We start from the raw sequence: 15,631 nt of genomic DNA on the forward strand, positions 1-15,631 counted from the left end.
TCAGAATTACAGGAATTAAAGATTCAAAGTTGTACAATAACATCTTATAAAAATGTGAAATCATTAATGGATCAGTGTAGATCAATACCTGGCTATCTCCTCGCTGTGTGCTGTCCAGTCCCTGATGTACTCCTCCTGCTCTTTTATGCGGTGTTTCATCCCTATTCCACCCGGTCCCGGCACCACACCAGAACCTGAGCTTGTGGTAGCGCTGAGTCTTGAGCTGCGGTGTTGGACTAGATGATGAGGCCGCACATGAGAGCGAGCCCCGTGCTTCGAAGAATTCCTGCTGGAGCCAAACTCTTCCTCTGAGGTGGAGCCGTACTCCGGCGGCAGACGCCTCCACCTGCTGCTGCTGGACACTGTGAGGGCAATGGAAGGAGAGTACGATCTTTTACTAAAAGTTACTGCATCTGCTATTAAAAACATCTGTTTTTCACAAATAAATGAGCTTGTGACATGAGAGGCTTAGTTATTCAGGCAGCCTCCAGCCATTCCTGCTTTGATCTGACAAAATAAAAATATTGCAATGTTATGGGCTTCTATAATGAAGATGAAGCTCAGATTTGAAAATCATATTATTGTCTTCAAGGTATGGTGCTTGAACTCCTCTTGAGCTAAGATAAAACAAAAAATGTGAATAATACTAGTGAAGCAAAGCACTTGTTTTAAATTAGTTTGTTAAGCTGTTGTTCATGGATGGATAGCATGTTTTGCCATGATAAAACCACATTAAACATATAAACAGGAGCAAAAAGAAAGCACTTGAGTTTGTCAAAAAACTCTCTGCCTTAGAAGCCAACAGAAGCATCCAAAAAAGGTACATAAGTCTGCATGGAACGAGGTTGCTGCATGTTAAGCTGCTTCAGGATGGAACCACACCAGCTCCATTAGTGTAGCTGCACCATGATGAGACAATACCTTGCTCTATCTGTCTTTTGGGGGTAAAATGGAGAACGTGCTATAGTGTGAGCAGAGCATTTGGGTCATCATCATAGTGTTACTTAATGGATTTAAGAGAGGAGACACAGAGTTAACACTGAAACTTATGCTAGAGCTGGGTCATCATAGTTCAGCTTTACTCACTAGCTTTTCTTTATGTGGTGTGTTAACAGTAGAAATTATCATTTTTTTCCTAATTCTATATACGTGGCAAAGTATTTCAAATCAATTTGCAATCTCATTACAAAATTTAGAAAAATATAAAAAGAGTCCAAATATCCTTAAATAAGAGTATTTAATTTATTAAAATGACTGAAACACACTGAGATACTCTCCTTTTAGACAACCTGTTTTTGGTTTGATGAGCTTGGTTACAGCTTTGATTACTGTGACCCAGGTCTGACACACACACACACACACACACACACACACACACTGCACACAAGCAGTCTACTTTTGAGGTACAATACCCATCAGCTCTTCCTCTGCATCCCCGCCTGCAGGTTCAGGCTGAGAGCTCTCTGGACGATGAAAACCAATACACAAGTTCATCACAACAGAGTGAATATGTTTACATAAAAATGTTTACACACCGACACAAAATGAGGAAGAGGAAAATCATTGCACCACTTTTTTTGTTTGTTACTTTCCCTTGAGCTGATTTGCTCACCTGTGGGTGAGCAGTATCCAGATGTGGTCTTTGTTTTGGTCTCATTCAGTTTTGACACGCTGTTGGCTCTCATCCTGGGGGTCAGTCTGTTCTCTGTGGGTGTTGATGAACGTAAACCTAGACGCAGAGCCGTCTCTGCTGACAGGCGGGGGGAAGAGGTGGAGCTCCGGGTCACTGTGCACTCTGAGTCACTGCGGGCTGAGATGGAGCCCAGACGGTTCCTTCGTGGCTGTGCCAGCATGTCGAGCCGTGACAGTCCTTTCCTGCCAGATGGTGGCTTAGAGGTGGAGCTGGTGGTGGACACTTCAGAAGCCACAGAAACCCTGTCTGCATCAGCTAGATCTGTATCAGATGTATCTCCAAGCCGGGCGCGGCGGAGAAGGGAGGCCCTTGTGGGGCGAGGCTGAGGCAGTGAGGCCTGCTTGTTGAGTGAGGAGGCCGTGGCTGCCTGGAGAGTCCGGCTGCTTTTGGAGGAACCAGCGACGGAGGTTTTGGCAGACCTGCCATCGAGTTTCGAATGGAGGAAATCTTCTGAGCCACGTCTGCGTGCTGAGTGCCCAAAAGATCCAGAGTAGGTTTCCTGGTCTGAGGAGAGGATATCAGAGATGGGAAAGGAAGAGGTCTGGTCATCATCAGTGAGATCCAGAGAAGGCTGGCGTGCTCTAGAGGAGGAAGAGGACGGCTGAGTAGAGCGGCGTGCATCAGTCCGGGTCGTTGCTTCAACTGTTCTACTTTTAGTTTTCCTCTCCAAGCGTTCACGAGCACTGGCATTTGTGGTACTGGTCTTGGAGCCTGTACTCATGTTGCTTTTCTCCCGGTGCATGCTGCTGAGAGAACGACGTTTTTGTACGCCACCAGCTGCTGTCTTCCTCTCTGCCTCTCCAGCTACATGACTAGCGGTGCTGGCTGTGTCCACATCTGATTCAGGAGAGATGGAGTCAGTTCGAGGGGGTAGGCCAGAACCTGAACCCTGAGTAATGATGCCACTTTTGCTACTTTTCTGATCCAGTTTGTTCTCATCTCTTAGTTTAGCCTCTAAGAATGCCATGACAGCCTCAGTGTCCTTCAGCAGGGTAGCAGTGTCCATGCTGCCCACAGAGTCGCTGCGTTCAAGCCCACTGCTGCCTCTGTTGATGCGGGGGATGAGCTCTGAGGGAACATTAGAGCTAGGTTTCTCAATAGTGAAGCTGCCCTGGCGGACTAGAGGCTTCCCAGACTTCTCTCCTCCTTCTCCCCCTTCTCCTTTCCTTTCCTCTGACCTCTTCCTCCGTTCACTGCTGCCAGAGGTCCGGAGAGGAGCCTTAGACGGAGAAGAGGTGGAGCTTTGTTTCCGTTTACTGGTCATCTCACCGTCCTCCATAGGAGTTGGGGACTCTCCGTCGCCCTTGTTCTCCTTCTCCTGGGGCTCAGTGTCCTGTTTCTCTCCTATCTCAGACCTCAGTGCTTTCTGACTGGATTTAGCTCGGGGGTCATCCACGGGGAGCTGGGGGAGGGTTCTGCGTTTACGGTCTGTTGGACTGGAAGAGGATTCACCTTTGCTGAGTGATGCACCAGATTCAAAGGCATCAGCTCCTAGGCATAAAGGACAAACTCTTGTAACACAGGATTAAATTGTTTTTGCTATAATAATAAAAAGGTTATTTTAAAAAATGTAAGAAACCGCTTTATACTGTCGGCTTTAAAATAAATGGTGAATGTAAAAACTTGAATCTAGGCCAGTTTTTCTTTAGGAGATTTAGATGAATACCTCTCTCTTTGTGTAGGAAGGTGCCTGCCTCTGGCCCAGAACCCTCTGGGTCTGTCCTAGTGTGATTGGCGGCTAAACTGGCCCACTGAGAGACCCAGTCACCGGGAAGAGCCTGCTGCGACACAAATAGTTTGGGGAAACAAAAGAGTAAGGAACAGGCCTGAGAAAATGGTAATAAAAGGCAGGTAATTCAGCTAGGAGTTGCATACAAGAGACACAGCAAATCATGAAAATTTACTCATCTAAGAACCAATCAAGTTGAAATAAAACATGATCACAGATATTGCTCAGACTGTGGGGCTAAAGGGGGAAAAAAATACAATAACTTCTTGTATCCTTATTTAATTCAATAATCAACATAAATATGATCATATTCAGAGTTTGCACGACTAATTCAAGACTGGAGAGACACACCACTGTCTCCTGAAAGAATGCCAGAAGATCATGGTGCTTTTGAAATATTACTCCTAATTCCACTTAAGAAAAAGACTTGTACCGAAGTGGCATAAAAGAAAGAACACACAGGCTGTTAGTGTAGATACACACTGTCCCTTCTCTCTTATGAAATTGCCTGGAGGGCTGAACATGCCTTTCCTCATCTCAGTATGATCTAGGTCACTCTCTGGGAGGACTGGCCTCCTCCCTTGAACAGTCTAGAAGTAAAGTGGTGAAATCACAGGGGTGACTATTGCTCACATTATAAAACTCAGTCATGAATCTTCCCCCACTTCTGGTATACAGAAGCGTATATAAGAAATACTGGAGTTAATTTCTTACCGGGAAAATTTTCCTGATCAACATGAAGCTGATAAAGAATGAGTACAGTAAGAGGATGCTACATTTCAGACAAAAAAAAAGAAGAAAACCTAAATTTTCTACCTCTTTCCCAATCTCTCCTGTCTCCTTTCCTTTTCCTTCTCCTTTCAGGTCTGACAGAATAGAAGCACCTGTGTTCTCCTCCACACCAAACACCTACAAATGAAAAAGCAAGAAAGAACAAATGCTGACAACGTGGCAAATTGTGGGTGTTTTACACATGCAATTCAGACAAATCTTACAGCATTTCTTTTTTAAGTGCATCTATATTCCATGTAGTCTTTATTCTGCATTCAACATGAAAGTGAACAGGAGTGAACTGAACAAATGGGACTTGAATTGCACAAATTACAAAAGGAGGAGAGAGTGAGTGGACAGCTGTGAGCAGTGTGCCAATTAGTGTGTCAGCTAATTACAGGAATTAGCATAACAACACTTCCAGTTCAGAGTGGAACATGCTCACACTGATGAGAAGTACACTTCACTTATCATAACACCGTCTATCTTAAGATAACAGCTGTATATAACATTTTAAGGACACGTCCCACTATAAGATGTTATTTAGTAACTACTACATTATGTCTTTGCAACCCTGTAATAATGTAAAATAGAATAACCCCTGGGAACAACTTATACTAAAAATAAGTTTACAAGCTGTCAGAGCCCTAACTTCTAAATCAGATAGTTGACAATTAAAATGTCCTGTTAACGTCCATCCAGTCTGAGAATCAATTCAAAGGGATTTCATTTACTCACTTTACTCAACAAATAGTAGCTTTTCTGCTATTTTCTTTTGCCTAAGCTAGTAAATCCCACCCTGAATCTCACACAGACTGACAGATTCAGTGCTCTACTTTCCCCTCTTTCAGATATCTTTTCTGTGACCATGAAAGAACGCTGAGTGACAAGACAGAATCAGCAGAAGCCAACTAATGGTGGATTTTCAGCCTCCCTGGAGCATTGTTTAATAAAAAAGACAGTGCTTGATGGAGAAATCACTCCAGGCTATTACTGAAGCATTAGATGTACCAATGGGACAGAGAGAGTGAGTGGTGGTCAGATCAGGCCACAATGAGATGACAATGTTGTTTTAGAGGCAAGAACACCAGGTGGTCTCACAGGACTCACAAATCGTAAAAAAGTGTCAACGACGCAGGTAATAAAGAAGGCCTTGCTGTCTATTGGTCTTTTGTCAGATTCTTGTCTTTAGAATTACGACAAAGTAAATTTAAATGATATACTTGTCATTCTATCTACTGTTCTTATGAACACAACTTGATTAAGTTTTTTGATTTTAATATGACTTCTGGAGTAATTCAAGTCGATCAGAACATTACAAAAACAGCTAAAAAAAAAGCAGGACGGGCCTGCTTAACCAGTTGAGATATGGCACCCCACACAACACTACGTCAAATAAGCATCATTTACTCTCACACTACAACACCTCCCTTGGAATGAGATTTTTAAGGGAACTAACATTTAGAGAAATTTCATAGCAAACTGGCTTTCTAAGATGATATGAGTTGAAAATGGTAAAAGCAGCAAGTAAAATTGTGCACCTACCTTGTCTATCATGCGCCTGGCTTCCTCTTCTTCTGGGTTTCTGTTCTCCAGTTCAATAGTGTAAGTCCCCTTATCGCTATGGTCATCCTCTGCCTCACCTCCAGCTGTCCCCGCCCCTCTACCCACAACCGAGGCGTCCTCACTGGGACTGGTGGGGCTGCCTGTCGCCAGCCCGGTACTGGCTGAGCTCCGACCTATACTGGGATCCTCTGACCTTTGCTTGAGGAGCACACGAGCAGCTGTTGGGGCACCAGCAGTCACTGTAGCTGGTATGGGAGCTGGGATCTTACCTGGAGGGTAGACACATACAATCTTTCTCAACAAATCTTTTAGATACACAGAGACTTTCACAGAGGACCCTGTTTTAAATTGAGAGACAAGGTGTCTTTTTAAATGCATTTTGTGTATTCAAATCCATAGCCCCACGTGAACCTTTGAGGTGACAACTTTTAGCATGTTTCACTATGATAAAGGGACATATTATAACTTATTATCTACTTTATGAAAACACACCATTACCTGAGTCTGAGGCTGTAGTGGCAGAGGTGGAAATACTAAACACTTTTGGGTGTGAAGGAGGCTGAGGACACAGTCCTTCCCCGCCTGCTCCTGCCCCAAGGAGGGGAGCGGTCTGGGAAAACGAATATGACCGACGCTTGCGAGGGTTTTCTTCGTCGTAGAACTCGATCATGAAGGCCGTGCGGGTTCCAGTTGTTCTGGTCCCGCTCACAGTTGTGTTCCCTCCTCCTCCTACGTGGGTGTGTGCTGTTTTCAGGCGTTCCTCAATGGCATGACGGCGGTTAGCAAAACGCAGGCCCAGTCCGTTCTCTGAGTCACTCTGGGTGCCATCCTCATGTTTGCTGCCTACTGGGATACAACAAAAAGAGACCATAGGTAACTAACATGATAATTTTTTGAACAATAACAAATGCCTAGTGGGAAAGTGGTTCATTTTCTCTGACAGCATTGCACAAAACACAATGTGCAATTTACTGTGAAATAGACCTGTTTTCTTACCATAGAGCCAACAAATACTGATCACAAGTAGGAGGTTAGATCAGCTAACATTCTTAAATCCATAATATTTGTACACAGAATTTCCATAGCAACAGAAAACAGCTATTGTATACTGTGCAGAGATTTAAAACAGCAGTTCAACATGTGTGGCTACTGAGACGTCTGTCATTTAAACGATGACAACGCCAAAAAAAGACAACAATATCCCAACATATACCACCACACAGCACCACATCCACCTAAATCCACATCCATTGTGGATACCGCAACAAGAAACATACCAATACAGTAATCCACAACAAACTTTCTGCTTGAGCCTGATTGTAACCATCCAACCATCAAAAGAGACCCTAGCTCCACAACATGTGGTATACCTACCACATTACAGCAGTCTCACTTTTTAATCTGTCTGGGTTGAATCAGAAAGTCCTCTTAGTATCATGCAATTGTAGACAGTGTGCCACGCTAATCCAGACATGCCACCCACACGACTACTGGCCCTGCCTACTTCACTGGCAGTGAGTTAGGAGAGGGGGAGGGAAGGAGGAGGACATGGAGGGGGAAACAGAGTAGAGGGCTGGATGTGTGAGGGTGAGGAGGAGGAGGGGAGGTGAAAGGGGAAAAGGGAAAGAAAAGGGAAGGCTGAACAGGGAAGACGGTTGGGGGATGTGGAAAAGGATGAGGGGTGGATGTAATTGGAGAGTGGATTAGGTGGGGGAAAGGAAAGAAATCAGAGACTAAAGAAGGCTGAGGATTTTGTATTTTGCCATTTAAATGACAGCTACTCCCAAAACCAGTCAGGCCCAACTAAGCAGTTAGCTATCCAGCAGTCAGTTAGTGAAGAAGTAAAGGAGCAGCCAGCTTCTATTTCACACATCACTTGTATTAAACAATGCAATGTTCTTTACTATTATTTCTACAAAATAACACAAAGAACCACAGCATGGATCCATACTATAGCAACACTCCATAATGCACAGATAGCAGGGTTGTCAAAGAAATGGATAGTCTGATGGAAATCAACACTGACACTTTTACACAGAATTTCACACTACATGCTGCTTACAGGCAGACAGCCTCTTCCTTCACCAGCAGCTGAACAATCAACACACTTACATGATATTATAGAAAAAAAGCATTGAGATAGTCTAAAGAATCTTAAATCAGAATCTTCGATTTCGCTCCCGTGCAGTGATCCAGTTAAATGTCGAACTCTGTAGCCTGACTCAGCTGTGCCCGTAACTGTACTGACTGGTCGACGTTCACCACAATGAGCTGGCATAAAACTAACTTGTTTGCATCTTATTGAATCTTCAAAAATTATGCTTAATATTTGTCTTTTTTTCCCTGTAATTTGCTCTGAAAAGTCAAGTTATGAACAGTACTGACAGAAAAATAAAAGTTCTTCACTGTAAGTTAAGACAACACAAGTGTGCATATAGAGCACAAAGAGCCGGATCCTGTTGGTTGGTCAGTTTTTGGCGCCACACCAGCAAAATTAAGCAGAATTCTTCTCCGAAGCATGAAGTGTAATGAAGCTGCTCCACAACACTCACAGATAGAAGCATGAGCAGATCAACAGCCCAGAGGCTAAAAGTTGTTTCAATAAAATACAAATGGGGACTCTTTCCAAGCGTAATAATGTGAAGAAAGTGTTTCAACCTTGATTTCCATAAAAAAATGTGTAGGAATCTTCTACATACTGTAAAACCAGAAAAAGAAACACCCTCTGCTGTTTCTCACGTTAGAAAAGGTGGGGCTCTGTCCAGTTAACCGAAGAGTCCTGCAAAAGTTGTCAATGTCTCTGTATGCTGTGACTATAAGGTCTAACTTTAAAAAAATATTTTAAAATTAGTCAAAAAAGAAAATTAAGCAAAGAAATTGTATTATGTCTTCTTTAGATTTGGAACTTTGTCATTAAGTCTCAGATGTCACATTTTATCATAATCTATAATAAAGAAATCAGCATTGTCTGTCCATATTAGGGGAAAATGAACATATATCTCAGCCACATGCAATTTTCTTTTTTAAAGTTTGTCACTCATAAGCCATTTAGTTCCCCAATTTGAGTATTGTTTCTCCATTGGAGAATTATAATGGTTCTATTGCCTTGGGCATGTTTCTGAATCTGTGGCTCAATTGCCACATACAAACATCCTCCAACTCACCTGTCTTTAATCACAGTTCAATACGTGATAATAAAGCATACATGTCATTAAAAAGAAGAGAAAGAAAAGCAGAAATGGAACAAGGAAAGAACGCAGCAGAGTGTTACAGTAGGTTGAGCAGATCAGCAGATAACAGACAGAGAGAGGCTGGTCTTTCATATTGTGTTCCCCAGACAAAGAAGCCCTTGGAGGGAGCACAGAAGAACAGAGATGTCTGTGAGAGTCCAGTGCCCTGTCCCGTTTGCCCCACTATGACTCACAGTGGAGCTTTCCTCTGCCCCTGCACACACACGCACAACTGAGAACCCGTAACAAGGACGCACTGACTGCCTGTCTGCAGGTCATGCACACACAGTCACAAAAACACACAAGCAAACATGCAACTCCAAACATAAATAGAACAGTGTATGCAAGCATATCATTCAGCTCAACACATACACAGAGAATCTATTAATGCTTTCACTACTACAGCAAATGAATATAACTGCTACCCGAAGCACTCGTCAGTCAAAATCACAGAACAGCCCTGAAACCTCAATAACAATTAAATCTTTAACTTTACACTGATAACTGGCACATGCAGCAAGGTAATCCAGCCATTTTTAGATGCACACGCAGCAGTTTATAATTAAAACAGACAAAAAGATCTAACTTGTACATGCCTCTTTACAGCAAGAAGACAAAGACTCACCTTGATGCTTGAAAATCAAAAGCGTTTCCCCAGTTGCCTCCTCTAAATTTCCTCCCTAAACCTCAATGACACACCCTAAGCACATCTTACATTCCTCTTCTCACACTGCTTGTCTGCAGGTCAGTGCTGAGCATGCTTCAAACGTGCACATACAGCCGACACAGACACGGCAAAATCCTGCCACACAAGTCCACATGTGAGCGGCACACACTTCACACTCAATCGGTGCTGAAAGCCATTTCACACACATGCTACTGCAGCCTCCACACACACACTGATACAAACAGATGTTCACAGACAGATTCTGCTCTGAATTCTCTGCTTCCCCGCCATCAACTGCATCACTGTTACTATAACAACTATCAACCAAAGACTGCTCTCTCTTCATTTGCCTCCTCCCTTTCTGCCTTTACTGCAGTCCACATAACAAGCCTCACTTTCTCTCCCCTATTTGCTTTCCTCAAACACTCACCTTTGCTGCTACTGCTGCAAACACCGCTCTCCATGATTCTTTTCCAGCTCCTTCACACTCTCACCCACCTCCGCAGCGTACCTGTTTTTTCACACTGTCAGCATCTGTAGAAAGCTTCCCATGCACCTGCCCACCTACCTTCTATCAATTCCTCTTCTCCTCCTGTCCCAACCTTTCATCCCTGTTTGTTTTCTCCCCCATGCTGTTTTTTCTTGGTTTCTTTAACTCAGCAGTGTTTTGCAGTCACAAATCCATCAATAAACCAATCAGTGGAAACACATCTATTAGGTGAGTCAATTTGTCAGCCAGGTGACATGTATGTTGGTTGTACTTCGTCTGATAAATTAGCTTTACTCCCTTCCCATTTAGGCCCCTAGGCTTAAGATTTCCAATTTATCAGCTTATACAGCCCCTCCCATTTAAGAGCTCCAGTAATTAACTGGTCTCCATTTAAGTGACTCCTGACAGGCGAAAAGCATCAAACCTAAACTCATCACACAAGCAGCTGAGCACAATTCGAGCCATTCTCACTATAAGCAGGAATCTACTCAGCAGCAGGGTGCCTGCAGGTAAAAGGAACAAAAAAAGCGGAACAATGACATAAATCTCAAACTGTATCCAAAGTATAAATAGTAGCAAGGCCTCAAAGATTGATAGGAAGATACACAGTGGATACCCATGATAAAAAAGACAAAACAAGTAATCGCACCAAAGCAACTTGAAACGCTCTTGTAATCAGGTGTTAACTGCTTTGTGTGTAGATTTTCTAAATGGTGCAAAAATTAATTTCAAAGGTGGAAGCTAAGTCTTGTCATTGCCTGTCAGAGCAAAGAAGAGTGAAGTTTCAATGTTTCTCTCTGTCAGCTGCAAATTCCCACTCAATGGTGACCACAGCCAACCGCTCCTGATCCTAACTATGCAACAACCCAGTCCACAATGACTATAAGACAGGGCTCCAGGTTTAAACATAATTAGACAACTAGGTGCATCAGAAGAACTACTTGGTGAAATGTGAACTTTTAGTTGTGTGTGATGTGTGAGAGACAGAGAATGCAGAACCAACACAGGGTTCTAATTCTAAAGAAGGCCTTCCCCAGCCATCCAACTTAAAGAGCTCACACGGTTTATAAGGTCAATTAATGTAAAGTAGGTAGCACCAGGTGTGGCCCAATATTTGAAAAACTAGAAAAACATGATGAAAAAAAGCTAAACCTGAAACATTTGTAAAGCGTAAAGACAGCATCACATGAACTATCCACGTACATATGCACAACAATGAACTGCAGCATGTCTGCTTGTAGCATTTTTAAAAAGGGAATCTACTAATCGTCTGAGATGTCAAATTCAATACATCTTACCAAAGTGGGAAGGAAGATCTGTCATTCACGAACTTCAGAGGTCATATTTTGGCAAAGTTCACAGAAATGGAGTTTAAGTAAATATGACCATCAGGAGGGACTCAACATGTGTGCAATCAATTGTCAGTGACATTCAGCAAGTTTACATATCACAAGAAAAAAACAAATTATTGTGTTAGTCAGACAAAAAACAGATTTTCAAAATGCATAAAACGTGTTTAAAAAAAAAAACAGGCACATATAAAATCAAGCTTCCCAAAACCAGACTAAAACACCCAGATAATGCGGTCAGGGTTTGAATCACTCCTGCATGTATACGCTCAACTAGATTCAAGTGGGCCTCGGTGTTCCAATGTTCCAACTTTTTGCATCTTTTCGTAGAAACAGCAAAGCATATGTGTATACTAATACAGCTGGGTTCCAAATAAAGCTGCTCTCATTCAAACAGTCTTCTTTTTCTTTTACCGGACAGCTTAACAAGTCAGAAATTGTGATTAAAGTCAGCCAATTAAGACTTTTTGTCAACTCAACCTAACCCTAACTTAAAGCATTTCCAGACTGTCCATCTGCTCTAATAAAATCCTGATTTTATAACCTCAGCATCATCTGACAAAATCACCATTCGAGTTACTTAAAGACAATGTCAGTGCAGGGAATTCGGCTACACTTTCATGTACAGTCAGTGGGTCTACATGATGAGATTAACTGGATTATAGTTGGGTTATGCTCCTTATGAGCAAGGGTAATTATCCTTTGTTACATGGCGGTGAATGAATCGAATCACTGGCACAAAGCATGTAATACCACAGTACATAGGTAGCACTGTACCCATTTCAACTATCACTTCACCACCAACGACAACAAAACTCAGGCATTCGAGAAAGATGGTGAACGAAGAGCAAGATGATGCTACGTCCATCTACATTAGTGATGAGCATGGTTATGGCACAAAGGCAATGCACAACGGCATACAAGACAACAGGGTCTTAATTCGATTGCAAGTAACCCGATCCCATTCGATTTCTTGTCAGATTAAGGTGTCTACATGAACTGAATAACTCTAATAAGTCTTATTGTAATTTAGCCATTAATCTGATCCGATGGCACGCATGTAACCGCACTGAATGATGTCCCACACATAAGGTTAGAAGGGGCGGAATGCATTTACTCACACTCACAGTAGGACAAGGACAGTGGTCCAATTAAAAAGTCAAATCGAGCTGTAACCATACCGTTACTCAACTGGTCATGTTACCATTCCGACAGACCAATTAAATCAATGCAGAGTGGTATGATTGCCACCTTTCATGTGGGTGACCTGGGTTTGAATCCCCTGCATGAAAGGTACTACCTCCAGTAGGGGTCCTCAGGCAAGACCCCCTTACTCTACCAGTACAAGTGTCTGCCAAATGCATAAACATAAACAATATTAAGAGATTCATGAATTTAGTGTCAATTTAATGATTTTTCTCTCAAAGTTTTACTTCACGCTTAGTTTTTTTTTATGTTTCAAGTAAAAGGGAAGTTTAATATTTCTTTAAATTGTCTTCTTATTGTCATAGCTTCTTTAGAAATACAGCTAATGTGGGAAAAATGTTGAACGGTTGAGTTAAGCGGTGCTCTTAAATTTTGTGCCGGAACACCAACTCTACTAGTGGTATTACAGCCATTCTGGTGCAATAACTAATAGCTCAGACAGGAACATTATTAAATAGGGTAAATGAGAATCTTTTGTAAGCAGAAAATAACATCCACCTTTGAGTCTTTTGAGATGGACTGGCACATCGCTCTTAATGCTCTTGCTGTCGTCCTCCGTTGACTCGCTGCGCACCAGAGTTGGGTCATTATGAGCCAGCCAATCAGCCACCTTGCTCTCTGATGCCATCATCGCAGCTTGCAATGTGCTCAGGTCCCTGCCTCCTGTGCCTCCACTTCCAGCTCCACTCTTCTTGGAGCGAGATCTGGGGTGGTCTGGTGTGAACTTTGACACGTGGTCTTTAATGGTGACTTTCCCAGGAGAAGTGTTGTCAAACTCTATGGTGAAGGAGGCGTGACCTTGAGCTGTGGAGCAGACAGTGCACTTTTACTACTGTGTCAGTAAGTTCTAAACACAAGACTGCAAACTGAAGCACTTTTAAACTTCTAAAATTAACTTGATTCATAACAGAGACTTCTTGCTTATCAAAATGCTTATCAAAAATCCTTTCTAATTATGTAAGAACACTTGAAACTACTCTATGCATGTATTCAAACAACCAGACTGTTACCCTGTTTACTCTGGAAATTCTTTGTGTCATAAAGGATTTCTCATAAAAGCCAACTTGATAACACATGCAAATACAATACAATACTGCACTAATGTCGCTATAGGTGTTTACCATCCATGCTATTATCATTAATGAATTAAAAACTTAAACAACACAGTGCCCATTGCCTTACATTCCCTTTAAAGATAAAGATATACAACTCAGAGTCAAAAAGGTACATTTACTCACAATAAATGTGAATAATTCCAATCTACATTGCATTTCACCTGCACTAATGTGGCTGTGAGTGGGCGCACCCTCTGTATCCTTGGTGGGAATCTCATGGATGCCATTATTGGCCATGTGACCTTCCTTGGTCGGGATCTCTAAGTAACTGGAGTCGTGGGCAGAAGATGCATGAAGGCCGTCCTCTTTAGCTTTATCACCTCGACGGGCCTCTTTGCTCTCTGTGTTTGGACAACAAAAGAGCTTATTAAAAAAGTTACTGTTCACATTTTTAATGGCTGTGAGCTCAAGCTTTCTAAGTTCATATCCATAGAAAATAACAGATGTAATAGTAAACATCACCAGTAAACAAAATGTATCATTCAAAATGAAGTGCTGCTGTCTCTACTCTTGGGTGCAGCTGCAGTCTGTTGAAGCTTCTAACAGGAAAAACATTAATCTAATGAATAACAGAACATCCAAATGCAGCAGCAACGTCAAAGATGAATACCAGGACTCATTATCAGAAGTAATGACAAAGAAAAAGTCATCAAAGTTAAAGGTCACGCCAGCCTGCAAACAAACTAATTCCATCAGGATTTGTTCTTTAGCCCGTGAGTCTGGAGGATGCACAGAATGCATAGAGGATGCTTTTTCTTTTTCAGTCTCTGTCACTCAAAATCATAAGTGCTGATAAAGCTATTTAAAGAGGAGCACTTACTTTCTCATCTGTTTATATTAACAAAGAGAACCTCGGTGGGATCCGAATCTGATAAATGACACTTTCAGAAATTAAAGGGGCCATCTGCTTTATGTTGGGGGGAAAATGTAGGACCATATGGCAATCGACAGAAAGATACAAGAGAGAAGATTGTCTATGCACAATGTAATCACCTGTAAATAAAAAAAAACAGAAAGTGGATTTTTCATGGATTTTATATACTTAAAACATGACTGTGCTTCTTCAGAAATAAAGAGACGAAGCAGGATCTACCCAAAGAGTATCTGCTAATTTAATTCCTCAAGCTGATTCTTTCAATTCAGTTTTTAACAGGAGGGAAAATCTCTTTGACATGACCAGTGGTTGCCAGCATAAGCTGCTCAGCAATGTTGTGAAGATTCACAACATAGTTTAAACAGAGAGAAAATATGAGAAAGTTGCTCCTGACGCAGTGATTTAATAGATTAGGTGCTACTACCCTGACAGTACAAAACAAAACATTCAGCTTTTATATTGCAGTATTTTGGGCTGCTTTTGAAATCCAATTACTTTGAAAACAATGATCATGATCGAAAAATGATGATCCTGCTTTATGTCTTGTATTATAAATGTAGTACATCCATCTCCTTTACTTCAGACCTCACTTAAAGGAAAAGGGAATGATTTATAGTCATACATAAACAAGCAAACAGTCATAGTTTAAGTTCTACAGCAACAACAAGTAAACTAAAGTATCACTATTAGCGCCTTTGAAAGTATGATAACCTGACTGAACTGAAGTGCGTATAAGTATGAATGTAACTCACATGGCTCATTAGGGGATTACCCATAGCAGTCAATTCTGCAAAGGAGAGCTTCATAAACAAGTCAAATAGCATTTATATCAAGACCATAGAGCTAAAACTAAAGCTAAATATGCCACAGGACTTTTTTTCTGGCTCATTATAAGCTGGTAAAACTCGAGTTTAAAACAATCACATTTTATTTTCCTTTTG

At 41.8% G+C, this 15,631-nt stretch overlaps 1 protein-coding gene across 14 annotated transcripts in view; it reads right to left on the reverse strand.

Moving 5' to 3' along the window:
• Window positions 1-15,631, reverse strand: part of cep170aa (centrosomal protein 170Aa) — a 39,890-nt gene that overhangs the window by 4,366 nt on the left and 19,893 nt on the right. For 4 of the 14 annotated variants that reach the window (XM_072390710.1, XM_072390714.1, XM_072390716.1 and 1 more), the window contains exons 9-17: window positions 13,978-14,157; window positions 13,200-13,505; window positions 6,258-6,605; window positions 5,739-6,028; window positions 4,239-4,331; window positions 3,360-3,474; window positions 1,613-3,184; window positions 1,413-1,463; window positions 89-362 (exon numbers count right to left, since the gene is read on the reverse strand). In XM_072390710.1, the coding sequence (XP_072246811.1) occupies window positions 89-362; window positions 1,413-1,463; window positions 1,613-3,184; window positions 3,360-3,474; window positions 4,239-4,331; window positions 5,739-6,028; window positions 6,258-6,605; window positions 13,200-13,505; window positions 13,978-14,157 (3,229 nt within the window). The remainder of the gene's footprint in view (window positions 1-88; window positions 363-1,412; window positions 1,464-1,612; window positions 3,185-3,359; window positions 3,475-4,238; window positions 4,332-5,738; window positions 6,029-6,257; window positions 6,606-13,199; window positions 13,506-13,977; window positions 14,158-15,631) is intronic. The other 10 variants (XM_072390718.1, XM_072390717.1, XM_072390715.1 and 7 more) reach the window with 7 other exon arrangements.

Source organism: Leuresthes tenuis, unplaced genomic scaffold (assembly GCF_036924035.1).
Source record: "Leuresthes tenuis unplaced genomic scaffold, fLeuTen1.0.hap1 SCAF_8, whole genome shotgun sequence".
NCBI lineage: Eukaryota > Metazoa > Chordata > Actinopteri > Atheriniformes > Atherinopsidae > Leuresthes > Leuresthes tenuis.